The sequence below is a fragment of the Sphaeramia orbicularis genome, chromosome 21, assembly GCF_902148855.1.
Source record: "Sphaeramia orbicularis chromosome 21, fSphaOr1.1, whole genome shotgun sequence".
Lineage (NCBI taxonomy): Eukaryota > Metazoa > Chordata > Actinopteri > Kurtiformes > Apogonidae > Sphaeramia > Sphaeramia orbicularis.
Genome location: NC_043977.1, coordinates 43,771,903 through 43,794,775, shown reverse-complemented (window position 1 = coordinate 43,794,775; position 22,873 = coordinate 43,771,903). Strand labels below are relative to the sequence as shown.

Here is a 22,873-nt window from a genome sequence, read left to right as displayed (position 1 = left end):
TGTGCATTTGGTACCTGGGCCTTCAGTGGGGACTTACTCAACTTAATCCATCTCTTAATACCTCCACTATGACAATCACAATTATAGAAAAGATCAGTACTGTACAAAAAACAATTGGTGCCATGCACAACAAAATAAATCCTTTTATAAGTCACTTTAAAGTCCTGGAGGTTGCCACTCATTGTCATCATCATGTACATAGTGTCTAGTTTCAAAACAAATGAAGGAGATCAAAATAACGTATGTTGATATTATGTGGTAACCTCTTATATTCATATGAACAAGCACAGGAGTGACAGCTGAATGACGGCCTCCATCATTTGTATTGACTACTGTTTGGACCTCATATTGAAAATGAACACAGACCTCCGCCAAGGCAGATCAGTGGGCCCCCGTGCCCCGTGTAATCATTTCTTCCTTGTGCCAGTATCAACATTTCCCGAAAATTTCATGAAAATCCATCCATAACTTTTGAGTAATTTTGCTAAGGTAATGAAATGGAAGTAATGAAAATGAAATAAGTAATGAAAATAAAATTCAACGTTTTTCACCTCAGAGTGTTTGTCTTACCCCTGATCACCTTTTATGACGACAGGTCAAAGGTCACAAGACACAAGGATAATGGACATATCTGACTGACTTCAGTTCCTGTTTTGCATTTTATAAAATGGACAGAAAATTAGTTTTACACATACCTCACAACTATCGCTGCTAAAATCCTTGGAGTGTTTTTTTTTTTCCCACATTTTTAAGGTGTATCTGTTTGATTTATTCATACGGTATATTTGTCATAAAACGTGTGTAGTGAATTGGAATTGTGTTTTTACCATATTATACTTAGTTTCAGTGGCCATTCATTCATTCATTCATTCATTCATTTTCTGAACCCGCTTTATCCTCACTAGGGTCACGGGGGTCGCCCGGAGCCTATCCCAGCTGCATAGGGGCGAAGGCGGGGTACACCCTGGACAAGTCGCCAGTTCATCGCAGGGCTGTTTCAGTGGCCAAGGAAACACAATTTCTGTATATATGGATTTCTGTATGTATATACAGAAAAGGTAAAGAAGATGTCACTACTACAGTGATGGCATCTTATGAAAAATCCTCACTAATGTCACTATAGACAAGTCAGGAGTTCACATCTGTGGTCTATGAGTAACATCAATGCACCTTTCTAATCTCTAAATCATAAAATCTGACACATGCAAGTCTGTCCAAGAAATACACAAAGAAGTTATTATATAATAGTATATGGTTGTTAATAGTCAATTCAATTTAAGTGAATTTATATAGCACATTTAAAAACTACTACTGTTGAACAAAATGTTTTCCAGAAATGCATCACTGAAAATTAGTAATATGTACATGTAAACATATTTATATTACTGACATATTTTGAAATTACAGTTTAACCCTTTCATGTACAGTGGTCACTACAGTGGACAGTTGTTCTACAGCTGTTCTTTCGTATATTCATGGGTTTTGTTGTTTTAGTTCCATATCAGCCAACGCAGTGGACACTTATGCATCATCCCATACACTACAGTTTATACCTTTATTGCTGTTCTTGATAAACCTGATCTGCAGTAACATGTTTAAGTGTAAAGCAATTGCAGTTGTTTTTTTTAACAAAAAGGTGTTTTTTTTGCATATTATCTCCATGAAGTGAGTAATAAGTAGAATTAGAGTATGTTAAAATGTGACAAAATGTCAGATTAACAGCATTAAACATGTTTTTATTTCATAGTTTTCACACAGTACATCAGTAAATACATGTTTCTTTGCTTCAAAATTAAACACATGGTGTCCAGCTGAGTGGACATTTTTGAAACTCCATGAAAAATAAGTTTATACATTTTTTTTTTTTCCAATTGCATTGTTTTTTTTAATACCTAAAGAGGAATAAAAAAACTCAGGAAAAAAATCTTAAGGTTCTCATAATTCATGCATGAAAGGCTTAACATGTCAAGTCAGTTTATTTATATAGCACATTTAACCCATAAAGTGTTACTTTTGTGGCAGTTCCCAAATGAACTTTAATCTCTCTATTTAACCTTTCTTAAATGATTTTTCATTATTTAGTATACCATATATTGTCCTCTGTATTTAGTATTTTTTCAGTGGAAATCAAATATTTTTCCTGTATTTATTTTTCCGATCATGTAGATGTTCATAAAAGCTCAGATTAAAGCTGAAAGCAAACTGAAGAAAAAGTTATATAAAGATATCATTAACTGGACATAAACCAAGTCTCTCCATCCACTGTCACTGATCCAGCTCCATGGGTTTTACTGGTGAATCAATGTTGTAGAAGATAACAGTGTTTCCATGGTAACTACGGAGCCTCTGAACATCCAAATGGGTCATATCTGATGACCATGAAAAGATGATGCATTTTACACCGATTATTTACATGTATTGATAGGATTAGTGGTATTGAACAGTTTACATCAGTAGATGGTTTTGGTCTGTGGTGGATATTTGGGCCCATATGGGTTAAAAACAACAGAAGATGACCCAAAGTGTTTTACAAAGGTAGTATTTATTTATTTATTTATTTTTGTTATTTCAAATTATGCATTTACATAAACATGCACTTACACACAAGGAACCACACAGACACAATATATACAAACAAATTATGCAACAAACCTGCAAACCAATTAAACCCCCCCAAAAAAGAAAAAAAACAAAAACATGATAAATTATGTTATTAACTCCTCTTTACAACACTCATGGTTGATTAAGAGTTATTATAATGTATACTAACAACATATTTCTCCATCAAGAAGACACAGAAGACAGCAGGACACTCTTGTTGACAGTAGAGAAAAAAGGATTCCATTGTTGATAAAAACAAATTAATTTGTCCATGAATGGAAAATTTAATCTTTTCCAATTCTAAAAAGAAATGTAAATCATGCACCTATTGCACAAAAGTGGGTGGCAGAGGTTCCTTCCAATTAAAGAGAATGATATGATGGGCCAATAGTGTACGAAAGACGAGGTAGTATTAACATTTACAAATCAGGGTAGAACATGGGCTACAGCATACGAAAGGCAAAGAATATAACACAAGTTAAACAAAATAAAATTAAGAATCAGGGATAGGAGTTATCAATATGCACCTAAGTTAAAATCAGTAAATAAATAGAGATCAAACAAGAAGAATTTTAATAAACAGAGATCAAAACAACAATTATGATTCAGACAAAAACGGAATAAAAACAAGGAAAACAAGACGACTGTGTCAGACTGAACTAAAAGCAAGGGTAAAAAGATGGGTTTTCAAGTTAGATTTAAAACTGGCCATGGTTACCTCCGCCAAGGAGGTTATGTTTTTGCCAGGGTTTGTTAGTCTGTCTGTCTGTCTGTCTGTCTGTCTGTTTGTCTGTCTGTCCGTTAGTGTGCAACATAACTCAAAAAGTTATGGACAGATTTTGATGAAATTTTCAGGGTTTGTTGGAAATGGGATAAGGAAGAAATGATTAAATTTTGGTGGCGATCGGGGGTGGGGGGGCCCAGACCAGAGAATTTCATCAAAATCTGTCCATAACTTTTTGAGTTATGTTGCACACTAACAGACAGACAAACAGACAGACAGACAAACAAACCCTGGCAAAAACATAACCTCCTTGGCGTGGGGGGCCCACGGGGGGGGGGGGGGGCACTGATCAGCCTTGGCGGAGGTCTGCGCTCTCCGAGTGCTTCTAGTTGTTTTATGTGATCTTTAAGTATAGAGGTGTTGAAATCAGTAAACTGTAATTACATGTAACTGTATACATATCCCCTGGAAAACTCCATCATATGTCAAGTCATATTCCTGATACATGTACTAAATGCAAACATAACTAGAAGCACTCGGAGAGCGCAGACCTCCACCAAGGCTGATCAGTGGCCCCCGCCGTGGGCCCCCCCACCCCTGATCACCACCAAAATTTAATCATTTCTTCCTTATCCCATTTCCAACAAACCCTGAAAATTTCATCAAAATCTGTCCATAACTTTTTGAGTTATGTTGCACACTAACGGACAGACAAACAAACAGACAGACAGACAAACAAACCCTGGCAAAAACATAACCTCCTTGGTGGAGATAATAAAGGAACTCTTATTCACTGTTTATAGGAATATCCAAAGATACAAAGATTCTGGAATGAAGTCATCAATTGTATGTCTGAGGTATTTAACGTCAAGATTCCATTTTGTGCCAAACTTTGTATACTGGGAATATATCCTGAGGATTTTACACATACTAATGCACAAACTAAAGTGTTGGACTTTGGACTGTTGCATGCCAGGAGAGTTATCGCTTTGAACTGGAAGAGCATGGAAACTCCTTCTATAAAGCAATGGATAAAAGAACTACCAGAGTGCATCAGACTGGAAAGACTGACTTATATTTCCAAAGGAAAAATGAAGGAATTTGTACAATTATGGGAACTGTATATGAACATTATGGTGTCTGGAAAATAGGGACATGACATGATTTTTTTTTTTTTTTTCATTTGGTGCAAGTTTACCTGGTGTGAATGGGTGTGTGTATGAGTGTTTGTGTTTTTTTGATTCATATTCTTTATGTATATTATTATTTACTTTGTTTACCTTTCATTATAAAACTTGAATACCAATAAAAATGATTGTGGGGAAAAAACTGTTTACATATGACAATTTATTATACAATTAAGATAGTGCACAATTTCAGCATCGAATAAAGATAATAAGTAACAGTCAGCGAGTGAAAGGTAAGTGTTTTAGAGTAAACTCTCAAATATACAGGTATGTTTAATGTATTTTATAGCTTATATCCTCCTGTGACCCAGCAATGCATTTTTTTCCTCTGTAAGGGACGAGTTTCACAGGTTTACTTAGAAAAAAAAAAAATCATGTTCACTGCAAAGGACATTCCATAAAAAAATTAAATAAAATAAAAATTGTAACTGAAAAACAGCTGCATTATGCTTTTTCCAATCAAGACAATTATTTAATGTCAAAAAAAAAAAGCCAAAACATTCACTTTCCTGGGTTTCAGGAGGATATAAAAGGAATATGGAATGCACAAAGGGTATGCATTTGCTCACACAAACCACAAGACTAGATGTTAAAACTGTGTGAGTCACAAAGCAAGCAACATCAGATGAATCACATTTATTTTTTCATTTATGCAACTATAGAAATGACTATAAATTATGCACCCGCTTTGCTACATAAATTCAGTTTGGCTGGACAGAACATTCTCTTCAGAAGTTCTTTTATTTCCTTCATTTTAAGTCCATATATTATTGGATTAAACAAAGGATGATACAGAACTAACTGTAAAATCAATACTAATTTAACAGTCTTAGGGAAATTGTATTCTATTCTTATTATTATCACATCAAATGCACATAAACAGCTAAAAGTGATTAAAACAAGCAGGTGTGGTAAACAGGTCTGTGTTGCTTTCATCTGAACTTGTTTGCTACTTCGAAATGATATTATGAGTATCTTTATGTATGTGAACACGATGAAGAGCATAGGAATAAATGTAACATTAATTAGAATTATAACACCAAATATATACTGTGCCCTTGAGTTTACACAGAAAAGACTGAAAATTGCATTATTACAGAAAATTCCATTTAAGGTGAACCTACAGAGTTTCCAGTTCATAGTCATTACAAGTGATCCAACCAGATGACCTGCAGGTATCAACCATGCTAAAACCAAACTGACAATAATGTTAGTTTTTGTCATGATAGTTGCATATTGCAGAGGTTTACAAATACACACATACCTATCATAAGCCATGACGGCCAACAGCATGAATTCTGAACCTCCTAAAGAGTAATACATAAAACCCTGAAACCGACATCGCAATTCAGATATTATTTGGTTTTCAGATAAAAAATCAGTTAGGAGCTTTGGGTAGATGACAGTACTGAAAAGAACAGAGTTAAGCAGCAATGCAGCGATAAAAATGTACATAGGCTTATGGAGGTGTTTGTGCATCCAGATAACACAGACAATGGTGAAATTACTGCAGATTATTAGAACATAGGCTATGAATATGATAAGAAAATAAACATGTTTATATTGATGCAATTCTACATAGCCATCAAGAGTAATATATGTTTCATTAAATTCAGTATCCATTGAAAGACACAAAAATAGACATGACATAAAAAAGCAAGTATACAGCCTGCAGATCACCCACAGAGTGAACTGTTTTATAGATGTGTTGATGCTCCTGAGTATTCATTAAAGACCAGGACTAGTGACTTAGAAGAATGTAATACTCAACTGAACTAGAACAATCATCATGTTTTTTTGCTTATGATAAATGTCTCAATTGCATAGACTGTGTATGACTGGTCAATAGGGCGTCCCATTTTTGGGACTTCTTTTCCAATCAAGCTCTTAATTGGCCAGTTAATCTCTTATATATTAGTAACTCCCCAAAAAAATTTCAGCCCAATCCATAAAGTTTTAGACCCCCCCCCCCCCCCACACACACACACACACACACACATCTTTAGAGTGCCTGTCAGCCGAGTGCAGAAAACCCATTTGTCAATGGAAAATCATGCATTTGTCGGTCAGTTATGCCATATTTGCTCATGCAAATGTCATATTAGAGGTTTTTGGGGTATGCTTCTGTCGTTTATGCAGGTCTCAAATCATGTACAGGTCAAGGTCACATGATTTTAGACAGGGTCAAGGTCATTTGACACTGAAAAATGGGTAAAATCACATGTTTTTGCTGATTTCTTTGTTGCCTAATCTTATTTCAAAGATATGCACTCATTATGAATTCTCTATTCAATTTAAAGTTGAAATTGATCATTATAGAATTCATAATCAGTCTCCCAGTTGTACTTCTGTGCCTTCATTTTCACCTCTGAGATGTTCCTCATCAAAGACCTGAGGTTCTGAAGATGGTCATCCTCACTAATATTCCCCCCTCTGAGCCTGGGTTTAAGATCTAACAGTGAGTCTTATAACAGTGAGTTTTATTTTAGTCCGATCTCCATCACACATAGCTAGAACACAGTTAAATGGTGAATGGACTGAACTTATATAGCACATTTTCTACACCTTCATGGTGCCCAAAGCGCTTTACATTTCCTCACATTCACCCACACATTCATACACCAGTAGGCAACCGCTGCCATGCAAGGCCCTACTGGGAGCAATTTAGGGTTCAATGTCTTGCCCAAGGACACTTCAACATGTGGACAGTCGGAGCCAGGATTCGAAGCGCCAACCCTTCAGTCAAAGGACAACCCGCTCTACCAGCTGAGCCACAGCCGTCCAGATATGGTGAGCCTTTGTTGGAACTCTGGCTTTATTCCATATTACCTCAACTTCTAGGGATATTTCTTTTGCTATGGTTTTGCTGTCTTCTAATGGCTTTTCTGTTGACAGTAATCTGTACCTTTGAAGGACTGTTCTGACCAAAGGAAGCTAAGTGGCTGGAATAGCATTCAGTGAAGGGCCAATAACTTCCTCCCATTCATCTGCAGGGCCACCTTTTCTCTTCAAAGGGCCCCCAGGGTGCTTCACCTTCTTCTCTTTACTACTCTTGGGTGTTTTGCCTTTAGGATGACTTGGCAGATTTACACTGAAAATGTGTTACCCTCCTCTGGAAAAAGAAATCTGGTACCTACTGAACTGAAGAAAAGGAAGGGTACCAGATGGGTAATCTGGGATGCTCTCCAGTGAAAGCCCTGAGTGCATATCTTTGAAATAAGACTATAAAGAAATCAGCAAAAACATGTGATTTTACCCATTTTTCAGTGTCAAATGACCTTGACCTTGTCTAAAATCATGTGACCTTGACCTGTACATGATTTAAGACCTTCATAAACGACAGTAGTGTCCCCCAAAACCTCTAATATGACATTTGCATGAGCAAATATGTCATAACTAACCGACAAATACATGATTTTCCAATGAAAAATGGGTTTTCTGCACTCGGCTGACGGGCACCCTGAAGATAGTGTTGGAGGGGGGGTCTAAAACTATTCGGATTGGGCTGAAATTTTTTTGGGGAGTTACTAATATATAAGAGATTAACTGGTCAAATTAAGAGCTTGATCGGAAAAGAAGTCCCAAAAATGGGACGCCCTACTGGTCAATAGTAGAACCCAGACATCACCCAATGGTTTCTGAACTGCTGTTCTGAAACCAGGAAAAAAGTGGTGCCAGGCACAACAAACCCCGCCCCTCGCACGTATTGTAGCTTATTTTGGCATTGATCCAGCTGATGTCATTATGTCTATGCATGTGCCGATGTCAGCATATCAATTGCTTCTATATATGTGGCAGGTTTGAAGTAAATTGAAACAAAATTGATGCTTTTATAGGCATTTGAAATTTAGCTAATCATAAGTAAATGGGGAAAAAAAAGATTTTAAAAATTCATACAAATTTTTAACTTTGAGATACTTTTCCCAAAATGTAACCACATCTATTCTGGATCACTGGCAATATAAAAACCCAATTTGGTATGAATTCAACCAATAGTTTTGTTGCTACAGACATGTCAAATTTTACCCCTTAATAAGTAAATTAAGTACAAACCCAACCCCAAATGACCTCTCCCTGACCCCGGCCTGCGCTGCACCTGCAGTGTACACGGCTCAGTCACATGATATGTTTGTTTGTGTGTGTGAGAGACAAGTAGCAGATCTGACTGACAGCCATTAGGTGTTTACAGCAGAGCATCCAGGTACATAATACATCATTTATCACAATGAAAAGGCCGTCCAAGCCTTCAGGTGTGCAATTTTGGAAGCGGAGAAAAGATGAGGCGGAGAGATAGAGATCCAATTATAGAAGTATGTATCCTTTTATAACGTAAAAAATGTTTGATGTTACTAGCTACAGCAGTGTTTCTCAAACTTTTTTGACCAAACAGTCCTCAGGTCATCTTGAGCCTTGTGCCGCGGCAATCCCATCCTCCCATCATCCCGTCTGACGTGGTTGGCCCTTTCGTATATGGTCGTCATGTTCTAGATCTCATCTACGCATATGCATTGTAACCTGCCAGAATTTGTCTCATCTACCCATGTGCATTGCATATCTGTCAGAATATATCAGAATGGCAGCTAGTATGAAGCGGAAGAAATAAACAGGCAGGAATATATTCATGTAAACAGTAGTGATAAGTGCACATTCATTGTATTCTTCCACATTATAACTTTTATTAATTAAAATATTTTGAACCAAGCAATCATATAGCCGGTCATGTAAGCATTCAGCGCAGGTCGAGAATGGGGCAGTTGTCAGTCAGGGATTTCCCTGGGCTTTCTCAATTCAATCAGCATCTGTACCTCTACAGCATGGGATTGGTGAAACAGGTCATTTAGCATGGATTAACAAATATTCCAAAACATTTAAAATGCATTGCTTCCTTTAATAGAAGAACTATGTTTGTAATAAATAAATGTAAAGTTTCATTTAGCCTAGTGGGTAAAAAAAATACACAATATATTTGCAAATGGACTGTTGGCAAAAACTTGATTACTAAGCAAAGACTGTATTAAAGCAAACTATTCACTTACCCTTTCTGTAGAATATATGTGATTTCTGGCTTACTCTGAGTACATTTTATTGAATGTAAAGTAAATGACCTGTTTCACCAATCCCATGCTGCAGAGGTACAGATGCTGACTGAAATGAAAAAGCCCAGGGAATTCCCTGACTGACAACTGCGCTACCCCTGACTTGTGCTGAATGCTTACATGACAGGCTAGATGATTGCTTGGTTCAAAATATTTCAACTAATAAAAGTTATAATGTGAAAAAATACAATGAATGTGCACTTATCAGTGCTGTTTGCATGAATGTATTCCTGCCTGCTTGTTTCTTCCGCTTTGTACTAGCCGCCATTCTGACATATTCTGATGTAATGCACATGCGTATATATATATATATATATATAGATATATAGATAGATAGATAGATAGATAGATAGATAGATAGATAGATAGATAGATAGATAGATATAGATAAATATGTGTGTGTGTGTGTGTATCTCATGTATGTTAGTTTTGTGGAAATACACTTATCTTGATGTAACACTGATGTATCTATTGTAAATGACCTCTGAACTTGACATTTGTTAAATTACATATAAAAACTGATTTATTTATACTTATTTATATAAATAAATGCAACTTTTTTTCCTTAATTTTTATTTAGTTTTGCTCGTACAAATATGCAAGACATTTTACATACATAAATGTATCTAATTAAACATCCCTATGTAACATATTTGGAAAAAATATGGATATCTGCAGTAAATATTGATTACAATTTGTCACAAATGAAACATGAATGACATGAATGACATGAATGATAAAGAAACAAAAATTGCAAATAAAAAAAGGGGAAGAAAAAAAAACAGCATACTGTACATGTAGATGACCACTACTGAATGTTTACTGCATTAAAAGGTTAATCATGGGAGTCCATCTCTTAGTCAATAGCTCTCCCTGAATTCTAAGTACATTAGTAATTTGCTCCATCTGATTGATTTCCCTCACTTTCTCAATCTAAATGTTATATGTGGGGGGTTCAGGTTTCAACCACCTGGTAAATGAAACTTATTTATAGGTCATAGTTTTATATTCATTCATTTGTTTTGAGCAGAAGAAAAAAAATTACACTTTTGTGTACAAGGAACCAATATCTGAGCAAATACATTAATAAATAAAGATGTTCAAGACAAAATAGCAATTGCCATGTACACGAGTAATAACAAAATAAATTCAGTATATACTGCTCAAAATATGACTGGACATGTGAGATTCTAGACACAGTCATTGGGTTACATTACACCATCTACTCATAAACAGTATATTCCCTCAGAATAAAGACTTTCTCCTTACCCAGTCATATAATTTTCTTTTTTTTTTTTATATATATATCAAGCAAGGGGTAAAAGGTGGCTCTTTAGGCCATGAAGTTGTTCAAAGGCTGGAGCTTGGCGGAAGAATGAATAAAGACAATTTAACTACATTTGGAAAATTAATGATGCAGAATGAACTGAGTGATTAGTTGCATTTCTCATGTAACTTTCTCCAAATTCATAATCATGATGTGACACAGGAGATGAGCAGCAGATGGTGCTCATTATACAGAGTGACATGAGTTAAGATTATGCACAGTTGTTGGGTAAAATGAACATTACTTCTGTTTGACATGAAAGAACAATATTTTGAGGTGTTTTGAAATTTCTGTCATTTTCAGGCCATATATGACTGGATTCAAGAGAGGATTATACAAAACCACCTGCAAATTCATTATTAAAAGTAGTGTTTTTGAAAAAACAGATTGAAATATACCTATGACCACATAATAAATGCATAGAAAGGAGAAGCTAAATAAAACCAACAGATGAGGTAAACAGGTTTCTGCAGCCTTTTTCCTGTGTTCTCTACCACTATTATAGGTTATTGTCAATATCTTTGCATATGTAAAAAGGATGAAAATCACTGGGAGAAGTACAACATTTAGCAAAATGAACACGCCATATAATGCAAGCATATTTGAACTGTCACAGAAAAGTATCAAATATGAATTGTTACAAAAAATACCTGTCATTGTAAAGATACAGGGATTTTGACTGATCAGGAGGAAATTCCCCGCTGCAACTTGAGCATCAGGCACAAGCCAGGCTCCAAGCAAGAACAAACAAACAGTGGTTTTCCTCATGATAGTTGGGTACTGCAGGGGTTTACATATAGACACATATCTATCAAAGGCCATGGCTAACAACAGTAAGAAATCTGAACCTCCTGAAGAGTAATATATAAAATTTTGAAAGATACAAGCTGAAACAGATATGACAGGTTGAACTGATAGAAAGTCAATCAGTAATTTGGGGTAGACAGTGGTGCTGAAAACAACAGAGTTGAATGACAAAGCTGCAATGAAAACATACATAGGTTCATGGAGGTTTTTGTGAATCAAAATGAGGTAAATAATTATAGAATTACTGGAGATTATCAGAACATACACTGTAAACACGATGGAAAAATAAACATACCTATATTTGTCCAGTTCTACAAACCCAGTAATAGTTATATATTTTGCATATGAGTTATTGCCCATTAGGACTGAGAGTAAAGAGTCTTACAATAAAGATCACTGTAAAATGATATCTGAATTAGTCTTGTTAATTCACACATAACTGACACATGAATGCACTGCGTTCCTTCAATGCGCAGAGCTAGTTCATCTCTGAAGTTTTTATGACCATCACCACCCTCAAAGGATCTAATTAACAGAGCTACAGCACATGTGCAAAACAAACTCTGGACACCTCCAATGGGGAGACATTACATGTGACACATCCAACCATGTCCTTTCTTATGACTATGAAATATTATTTTAATTTAGATAGTTGAATTCTTAACTGGAACCGGGATGAGCGCTGGGCTGGGACCGGCTGGGCTGAATTTCAGGCCGGGGCTGGCCACAAACTCTGGCTGCTCCAAAGTCCCCATCCAGGGTTCAGGTACGTTGCTGGGAGGAGCAGGAGGCAGAGGTATAGGTGGGGTTGCAGGAGCAATGGATTGGAATGAAAGTAGCTTGGGAGAGGGCAGCCATGAACTGCACCTGCAGTGTTAAGGCAGCTAACGTCTGTTCATGGACTCCAGCTGTCCATCTAGTTTCATGGGCAGTACAGACCATATTGTCTGTATGCCTTTAGAGGGTGCCTTCTATAGGCTTTATGCACAGCCCAACTACCTCCTGAACTTAAGGCAGCTCCTTTATTTCCTGTCTTTCATTATTGGACACACTGATTAACCCAGGTGTGACTGCTACTTGTTGTGACTACTGTGGCCAGGCACAGCTGGATTAATCCGTGTGTCCAGTAATGAAAGACAGCAAATAAAGGAGCTGCCTTAAGTTCAGGAAGTAGTTGGGCTGTGCATAGAGCCCATTGCCTCCAGGTGGCTGAGAGGTATCGGGGTGTGTGCTGGGTCCATTTCAGGCCAGATTGTTCTGTAACAGAGAATGAACTTGGATGACCCACACACAACACACTCAGGTAAAAGTCAGAACTGTTCTTTATTAAGAGTTTAATTTAGGAATTCTGACACAGGACTCTGACACAGAAAGGAGCATGGACTGGATATGGACTCCGACACAGACAGGTACACAAGGCAGGGAACAGAACTCAGGGAAACTGAAAGCAGATCTCTTAGTTCTAAGGCAGAAAGCTGGTCGGGTTTCCAGGACAGAGACGAAGATGTTGTCAGGATAAGGTGGGGTCGGAACCAGGACAATAAGTATGAAAAGATTGCTGGATAGTCAGTCAAGAAGCGGGAACAATCTGGCAAAGAGTAGCTGAACCAGAGCAGCTTATATGCCAGCCAGTTGATTAGGCACACCTGTTAGCATCAGGTGGACCTGATGTTGCTGATGAGGCGTGGCAAAGTTAGCGAGAGGCCCGCAGCGAAGCAAACTGTGACATTTACCCTGTCCCAAATTGTGCAGGAGTATTAGGCTGTCATCAAATTCATGTTTTCTGTGTTCTATTGTGGTTAAAACATGAGTTTATGAGATTTGCAAATCATTGCACTCATATGTATATTTTACAGCCTTTGATTTTTTTTTTTTATTTTTTTCCTGAAATGGGATTGTATTAAGATATCTTAGTTTGAAATGTTGTGGTACTTCTCAGGTATTTATATTCTCCTGTTTTACTCTACAGTGTCTTTGAGAGCCAAGAAAGGCACCTATGAATAAAATGTATTATTATTATTATTATTATTATGATTATTATTATTATTATTATTATTATTATTATTATTATTACCTTGCCACTGAAACATTAAAAATAGGTATGTTTTATGGTAAGCTGCTTATTAGTCCTGAATACATTCATGGTGGACTAAAGGTAGTTGTACCAACTTTTAGGGTTGTCATAAGTTTATTTGGGGGCCCAATATCTAAAATAAATAAACACTGTTGACATGATTTTATTTCTAAAGTATGACATAGCAACCTGACTACTGAAAATAAATTATAATGTGCAATTACATTTTTCCACTCAACCATTTGTCTTTGGATGGCAGTGAGAACACAGACTTTTCCCACTCTCCCAGACTACTATTCACTTTGGGTATTTAGTTGTACAAGAAAAAAACAAACATTGGTTTTTACAAAATGTAGTCAATCAAAACCATGATTTTTAAAGAATTCATAGCTCTGGTCTATTGGCAGTCTTCAGTGCAGCTAAATTAGTGGAATAAATCAGGATTTCGATTGGTGACCTCATCAACCATTTGGTGCTGTTGGTACTTCTGAGAAAATTAGACCCTGTCCCATGTCTCCCAATAATGAGGAAACCATTAAAAAGTCTTCAATGTGAGTCTGGAACATCTTCTATGAGGACCAAAATATGGGAAAACCTACCTTGTCCAAGATTTTCAAGTCAAAACATGTCATAGGTTTTGAGTTACAAGTGTGGATGTTAAGCGTGAAATGTAGAAATCCATATTTAGATTATTACAAAAATTTTATAGGAAGAAAAACTCAAACTTAGTCAATGATATGATTTCTGAAATATTTATTGTTTATTATTGTTTACTGATATTTTAAAAAATATATATTTCCATTTAAAAACAAGATTAAAAGGTTGAAATAAAGGTTTCCATACAGACACATAAGAATGACCAGAAGTATGATCTATATATCTAGATTGGATGGACGTATGAGATGCTGTTGTGTTCACTGCTCACTTTGGCTACTGTTATACTAACTATAAGCACTATCTTTGATCAAAACAGACTTAAGGCTCGTTAAATTAAATCATCTCATTTTGTACTTCTGTGGGTATAAAGAAGTATAAGGCTTTGAAGTTATTTAAAGGGTTGACAGAAGCTTAGCAAAGTGATGAGTAAAATGCAAAGTACTGTATTTCACCTCAAAGACTAATGTGTGTGAATAAATAAATCCATTTTTCAAACAACGTGCTACATTGTGGTATTAGGCCATATGCATTCAGTGAGGACAGACGAGATGATCAAAAAAACAGCAGAATCATGCTTCCAAAAAAAAAACAAAACAGTAACAACCTGTTGACAACTAGTCTATCCTATTTATTACTCATTAAATAATTTCATGCAATTATCTCATAAAATAAAGAACTTTATCACTGTGAAATTTGACAAAACAACTTTTTTAGGTGTTTTAAAATTTCTTTCATTTTCAATCCATATATTATTGGATTTAAGAGAGGATTATACAGTACCATTTGTAAAGTCATTACTAAATGTACTGATCTAGAAAAATTAGATTCCAGTCGAGCTATAATTACATCATATGCACCTAAAAAGGAGAAGCTGAATAAAGCCATCAGGTGGGGTAAACATGTCTCTGCAGCCTTTTTCCTGACTTCTCTACCTCTATTATAGGTTATTATAAATATCTTTGCATATGTAAAAAGTACAAAAAGCACTGGTATAACTGCAAAGTTAATCAAACCAAACACACCATATATTGCAAGTGCTGCTGAAGGGACACAGTTAAGTTTCAAGATAGAATTGTTACAAAAAATTCCTGTCAAAGTAAAAGTACAGAGTTTCTTAAAACCACCCAGTACAACTCCCCCGCCATCTGAACAACAGGTAAAAGCCATGCAAGAAAAAGCAAAATACTCACAGTACTTTTCCTCATGATAGTAGGATACTGCAGAGGTTTACATATAGACACATATCTATCAAAGGCCATGGCTGCCAACAATAAGAAATCTGATGCTGCCAAAGAGTAATATATGGAACATTGAAAGATACAGGCTGACAAAGATATGATCTGTTTCACTGATAGAAAGTCAGTCAGTAGTTTTGGGTAGATAACAGTACTGAAAAGAACAGAGTTGAATGACAAAGCTGCAATGAAAACATACATAGGTTCATGGAGGTTTTTGTGAATCAAAATAAGATAAACAATAATACAATTACTGCACATTATCAGAACATACACCATGAACAAGATGAAAAAATAAACATACCTGTACTTATTCATGTCTACAAACCCATCAAGTATTAAATATGTTACATTTGATTTAACGTCCATTAAAACAGACTAAGTGATATGAAAATGACAGTATCTCACACTGAAGGTTCATGAACATGGAACATTAGTCAAACAAAACTGAACTTTAAATACATTTAGGATTAGTTCATTTCCATTATTGAGTAGATCAACAGTTTACGTCACAATATTTAGTTAAACTTCATTACACTCTAAGGATCTCATTATCAGACTAAACTACAGTACATGTCAACAAACTCTGGAGGTTTACACTATAGAGATGTTACATTTGACCAAGTGGTGGCTGATCAACAGACAACACTGAATATTTATTGAGATATTATGATATTTTCCTTCCAAAAAAAGGTACAAAGTGCTTCATAATCAATCTAATCAAAGAACCTTAAAAGTAAAGTATACACCACTTCTCCCTTAAAGAGAAATGTGTTCAAACCCCCCCCCCCAACTCAGAGAATGAGGAAGAAACAGACTGAATGTCAATGAGTTTATCAAAGACAAATGCTATGCAATAGGGAAAAAAAACACTCTTTCTGTCCCAGTGGTTATATTCTAACAAACCATACCCACACTCACACAGTACTAATAAACAGCTGAAACACAAGCCTCTTTATTTCTGTATGTGTCACCAGCCCAGCAGGTTTGTTAGAGATGACAGGCTGATAGACCACTGTCCTTATGTGTGATTTATCCTGTGTTTTGTCTCTCAAACAGAAAATATGTTAAGTGACAAGAGTTTTTATATTTTTACCCCCAGGCACGCTAGGTAGTAGTGTATGGCGCCATTCTGGGATCAAATGTTTTGTACATAAAAAAATTTAATTTTAAGTCAAAAATTAAAATTTTGATCTTACGGGACTTCAGGGCCCTGTAGTGCCTTCTTGAGGACAGCAAAGACAAGATATGGTGGAAGGGGTGAGTGATTTCTTTGATGATCTTGCAGGCCTTGCTTTGACAGTGTGACCTGTAGATGTCTCTCAGGGAAGGGAGGGGGAGATCGATGATTTTTTGAGCCATGTTAACTATACTCTGACCAAAATGCAGGGGACAACAGTGTTAAAAGCAGAGCTAAAATCCAAGAATAAAAGCCTTGCATAGGCCCCTTTCTGTTCCAGGTGGGACACTGCTATGCGGAGCACAGAGTTTAAGGCATCCTCCATGGATCTATTTGCCCCGTAAGTGTACTGATGCTGGTCCAAGGTGGGCGAGAGAGTCGTCTTCAGGTGCCCCAGGATGAGTCTCTCAAAGAACTTTAAAACGATTGGGGTTAGGGCCACTGGTCTGTAGTCGTTGAGGGAGCTGATGTTGGCTTGTTTTGGCACCGGGATCATGGTAGCCAATTTGAGGCAGGCAGGGACAGCGGCATGCATGAGGGCAAGATTAAAAATGTCTGTTAAAACCTCTCTGAGCTGGTGAGAGCAGTCTTTGAGAACCCTGCCTGGAATTCCATCAGAGCCTGCTGCTTTCTAAACGTTGACTGATTTCAGGACTTGTTCGACCTCATATGTCTGTAGGGTGAACGTGAAGTCAATTGTACTCAGTAAGGGTAGAGCAGCGTCATCTGATGGTCTCTCAAACCTGGCAAAGAAATTTTTTAATCCCTCTGCCAGTGATGTGTTGTTACCTGCAGGTGGGTCTCTGCTGCTCCTGAAGTTTGTTATGTGCTGGATTCCCTATTTGTGCAGTGTCCCCGGTTGAGCAGTGGCCCTTGATCCTCTCTCTGTAGGCCGCCTTAGCTGTTTTAAGGCCCCTTTTGAGGTTGTGTCTGGCCAGGCTGTACTCCCTGTCCCCGACTTGTAGGTGGCATCGTGTTCCCACAGAAGGAGCTGGACCTCTTTTGTCATCCATAGTTTCCTGTTTGGGAAGACACAGATTTGCCTGTTGATGGTAACAGTGTCCACACAGCTCCTTATATTAAAGAGAACAGTTGATGTGCATTCTTCAGTATTGTGGGTGCAAAACAGACTCCAGTCAATGCGTTCAAAGCAGTCCTGTAGCTGTGCAGAAGCTCCCTCTGGCCAGGATTTTATTGTTTTTATGGTGGGTTGGAGCCGTCTGATTATGGGACAATAGTCTGGAGTGAGAAACCTGGACACATGATCTGACTGTCCAAGGTGCAGGAGGGGAGAGGATCTGTGTGCTTTGGGGATGTTTGTGTACACACAGTCCAGTGTTTTCTCTCCTCTGGTGTGTTAGAATTATACAGTTGGACAACATACATGTATAAAAACTTAAGTGTGGCATGTCGGTGTGAACCTTTACCTGTGTGGTGATTGGTAGGTGGCACCGAGCAGAGCCTATAAGTAGTGGGGCCGTCTGTGCACGCTCACAGGACTTGGTTCAGGTGCGGCGGTTGCAGCGTTTGTTAACCGGTCAGAGTTTTCTTTGTCTGGAGCACGCCTGTGTGCCCGGGTGCTCTGGTTCAGCTTGTGCCGTGGGTTCGGGACGTCTGGCTCAGGGTAAGTCGCTCGTTGCTCTGCCTTGTAATTTGGGCCCTAGGCCAAGGCTGACCCAAATTATGCTTCACTTCAGGTCCTGAGCCGCTGATCCCCTCCATCCGGCTCTCCCCCTCCTCTCGCTGCCCACAAACACATGCCTTCTCCAGCAGGCATGAGAATTCCAGGTTGCGGTCCTCAACCAGGACTGCTGCTCCCAGAAAGGACCCGCTGTTTTGTCCAGCTTTGTCCCACCTCGTTCAGCATATCTGCCTCCAGTGTAGTCCAGCGCCACCGCTCAGTACCGGCTCCAAAACTGAAGACGCGGGAGCCCTGTTTGACAGCTACCCTGGGCATCCGAGTGGTGCATTTAGGTGCGCTTGGACAAAATCCTTCAAACACTCTCCACCTATACTAATGGGAAAATCGGACTATTAACGCTGGTTTTACTTCTTTTGAGTCGATTGGATTCCTCATTTGGTGAGCTTGGTTAAGTATTGCGTGCTTTACTTTTGCTTTATTACCTTCGCCAGGAGGTATTGTGATCGCTTTGCTTTGTGTGCGTGTTTGTTAGCAAGATAACTCAAAAAGTTATGGACAGATTTTCATGAAATTTTCAGGGTATGTTGATACCGGCACAAGGAAGAAATGATGAAATTTTGGTGGTGATCGGGGGGGCACTGATCTGCCTTGGCGGAGGTCTGCACTCTCTGAGTGCTTTTCTTGTTTATTTCTTTGCTTACTAGTGATGAGCTAGTCAGATTTTTTTTTTCAACCTGCAGGTGTGGAATTATTTGACCTGCATCAGACCAGTGAATAAAAACAGCTTTACTTCAGCCTCGATTGCAAGTAAATGTTACAAACTTCCTTTGTGTCACTTGTCAAAATAAAAACACTACCTGCACTATACCTCTGTCAGACAGCAAACTTCCTGCCATTCCACAAAGCCATGCTACAACATAAAATATAATAGGCTATACATCACTAAATATTTTAACATTCTATAGCAAATTTATACATGATACTGTACATATTATTTTGTGCCTCTGCTCAATCAATGACCCGCCCCAACCCGAACTGCAAATACAGTGACATTTTTTGACTAGCCCCAACCCGTTACCCGCTGATCCAGCATCATTTTTTACCACACATATCCATCAGCTTTGGTGAGGACGTTTAGGTGTATGGGCCTTTTGCAAGTGGGGCAGACCATGTAACGTGTTAAGATACCTCTTTTTTGCATCCACACAACTATTTACCTCCGGTTGCGTACGTTGTCCTCTTGCTGTATTAATCAACGAATTTCATCACTTAACAAATTTGCCATCTTTGCATCCAGTGATGATCTTTGCTCGCGCCCAAAATGGCCCTCTGGGACTGCTGCGTTCAAATTAAATTAGAGCGCTGGTAAAAAGGATTCGCGAAATGGTAAAAGTGAATTTAATATTTGTCCAAAGCATAATTCTTGACTGGGAACTTGTAAATTCTGCTGTCTTTCACAGGTAATATATTCAGAATTTTTTATGAGTATTTTATTTGTTATTTTACATTATATTGTTGTCTCACAACAGTAATTGCAATTTGTGAATGTTAACAGCTATTTCATTGATTAAATGGAAACATTAGTTGAGAGGTTATGTGAGTAAATGAAACTGAATCAACCAACTGAATTTATTTACAGCGTGACCAAAATTTAGTAATTAGCAGAATTCAGAACCTCCGAGTTCCGATTTGAAAAAACGTAGTGCAGGGCATTAGGAGGACAACGTGGAGACCAAATTGACTGCAGCTTGTCCTTGGTGAATGGCACATCAAACCACCGTCTCAGGTAATACCCTATATTTCAATGCAGAATGTATAAACATGAACAATACATATAAAGTTATTATTTGATTTTAGTTTTCCCCAAGTTTTTTTTAACCAAACTTAATATTAGCATCAAGGCGAAGTATTACACATGGCTAACTTATTTAAACTAATCCAGCCAACGTGTTGAACAAAGCTAATGTAAGCTAAGTTAGTGTGTAGTGTGAACATGGTAGCATCTTTTGTAAACATTTGAAGAAATTTCAAGCTAACATTAGCCAAATCATTACACTGCTAATATTAACCCTCTGTTGATCATGTTTTATGTACAGCCATGCATACGAGAAGGGGTGCTTTGAATCCTACGAAAGATGTTACTTCCACCTCTGCTGGGGATGAAGAGAGGATGGGTATGTATTTCCATTTTAGGTTGCCTCTTATTCTGTAAACTGTCTAATTTGCATTATTCAATGTGGGCTTTGTTTATAATATACAGACATGTAATTTAGAGCCAAAACCATGTTTTAACTGTCACTTAACAAATCTTAATTCTATTGGTAATGTGTGCTGTTGTGTTGTGTGCAGCACCAACAATCTAACATGAGCTGGCCATGACAAAACTTCAACTAGAGGAAGAAAAAGAATGAGGGAGGCTCAGAGAAGAAACAATTGCAATGCTGAAATTGGACAATGTTGTATTTTCTGCGTATTTCCTCAATTTATACTTAATACAACATGAATGAACGGGACATAGATCAGCTCGGGAACAGGGAGCAACATGTGCCTGCTTCATTCATCTACTACTCAACAACGTATTCAGGACAGTGAATAGCGTAATACCTACGTACAACAACGGGTGGCAGTAGTGGCCAATAACCCCAATACGCTCAATACATAAAAGACAAGGAGTACCTTCAGCGGGAACTGATCAGCAAAGGTGAAATAATGCGAGAATTACTCAGAACTGGAAACGGATCGATGGAGCCTTCATCCAGTTCAGGTGATCAGTTATGCCAGGTTGTGTTGCTCATTGGTCATTCCATTTCATTTCACACATAAAATGAATTTGACATCCACCATCTTGGATTGTTCTACAGTGCTTGTAACTTGTAATTTAGGCACCCAAATTGTACATTTTTTGGGGGTATGTTTTCATATTATTCTGGAAGTACCCAACATCCTATTTGTCCCAAACTGCGACTGGATAAAGATGAAGCCACAATGCAACCCCATGCAAACAGTTCCCTGTATTCTGAAAGTAAAGACAACTCAATGTATTTTGGTAAGGTGAACATAGGATTTCAAATCTGAAAAAAAAAAAAAATAAATAAATAAATTGATAAATAAATAAATAAATAAAAATAGATAGATAGATCGATCGATCAGTGGCGGCTGCTCGTCTTTCAGACAGGGGAAGCTCATTGTCGGCTTACATCAAAAAAAAATTGTCAAGTTATTTAAACATAAATTCGGCCCTCTGTTCCTTTTTAAGAAAATGGTCAGTGATCTTATCGTACCAAGTAGGCATCTTTTCCAGGGACTGGACCAGTGTCCTGTCCAGCAGAGCTAGGCTGCTTAGACGGCCTTGGCCCATTGTGTTGTGGGTGTAAGACTTCAGCCTTTATAAACAAGAGGTGCTCCTTTCACTCCAACCTAGCCGACAGTATGATTGATTTAACTATCTACAAAACGATATTAAACTCGAACAAGAAATGATTAAATTATGTAACTGAAACAAGAAAACGTTGAAATTATGTTAAATTGAAACAAGGAAGTCCAATGAGTGTGTTTTATTTACAGTGCAAGAAATGAACAAGTAATTTCGTAGTGGTTTCTCTGATTTCACAGCAGAATGCACAACAGTATTAAACTGAACTGTGTCAGTGAAGGAGGAGATCTCAAAATAGCTGTCAATCAAATGGGATTCAGCCTTATGACCGATCCTCCAATCAGCATGTGGGATTTTGGCATCCAGCCCAGCCGAGCTCCGCCCACAGCTCCATTCACCCCCAAAGATGTCCGGCGTCAGGAAAACATCGTGGCATTTATCCAATTACCGTCCAGTTTTGAGGCAATGAAAAAAACTGTTCCACTCAGTCCCATTGAAGCCCAGAGACACCCGGCATCTATGGACAAATGCACTGAGCAGAGATCGAATGAGAAAACAGTGCAACGGGAATGTATGAGAAGTGAACAACATCGCGTTTGTTGATTTGTGATAAAGCTGATTCTGAACGAACTCATCTTTGAGATAAATGTGTTCGAACACATTTTTAGTCAATGAAATGTCAACACAACCGTACATATTTAACCATTTAATTTTTGTAATTTTAGGGGAAGCCAGGCTTCCCTTGCAGTCTATGAGAAATCACCACTGATATATATATATATATATATATATATATATACACATCTCCAGTAAGGGAACACAAGGCTGTAAACATGGCTGAGGAACTGAAGTGATGACCCCATCCTGACTTTATTTTACTTGAGTATAATAGTTTTAAAAGTGTGCACCTGTCTGATATATTGCAGGAGAGTCTCCTAAGATGCAAAATCAGATGAAGAGTCTTGATCTC

General features: G+C 37.7%; 1 protein-coding gene and 1 pseudogene across 1 annotated transcript; both read right to left on the bottom strand.

Annotated features, from left to right (window-relative positions):
• Window positions 1-5,187: 5,187 nt before the first annotated feature.
• LOC115412051 (olfactory receptor 4K3-like) lies at window positions 5,188-6,135 on the bottom strand. Its single transcript, XM_030124349.1, has one exon. It carries the CDS (start codon window positions 6,133-6,135, stop codon window positions 5,188-5,190), a length of 948 nt encoding a protein of 315 aa, XP_029980209.1.
• A 9,019-nt stretch (window positions 6,136-15,154) lies between these two features.
• LOC115412050 (olfactory receptor 6N2-like) lies at window positions 15,155-16,077 on the bottom strand (annotated as a pseudogene).
• Window positions 16,078-22,873: the final 6,796 nt, after the last annotated feature.

Excerpts from the sequence above, each read along its gene's own strand:
- LOC115412051 (XM_030124349.1), bottom strand. The coding sequence starts at position 6,135 with ATGGATACTGAATTTAATGAAACATATATTACTCTTGATGGCTATGTA.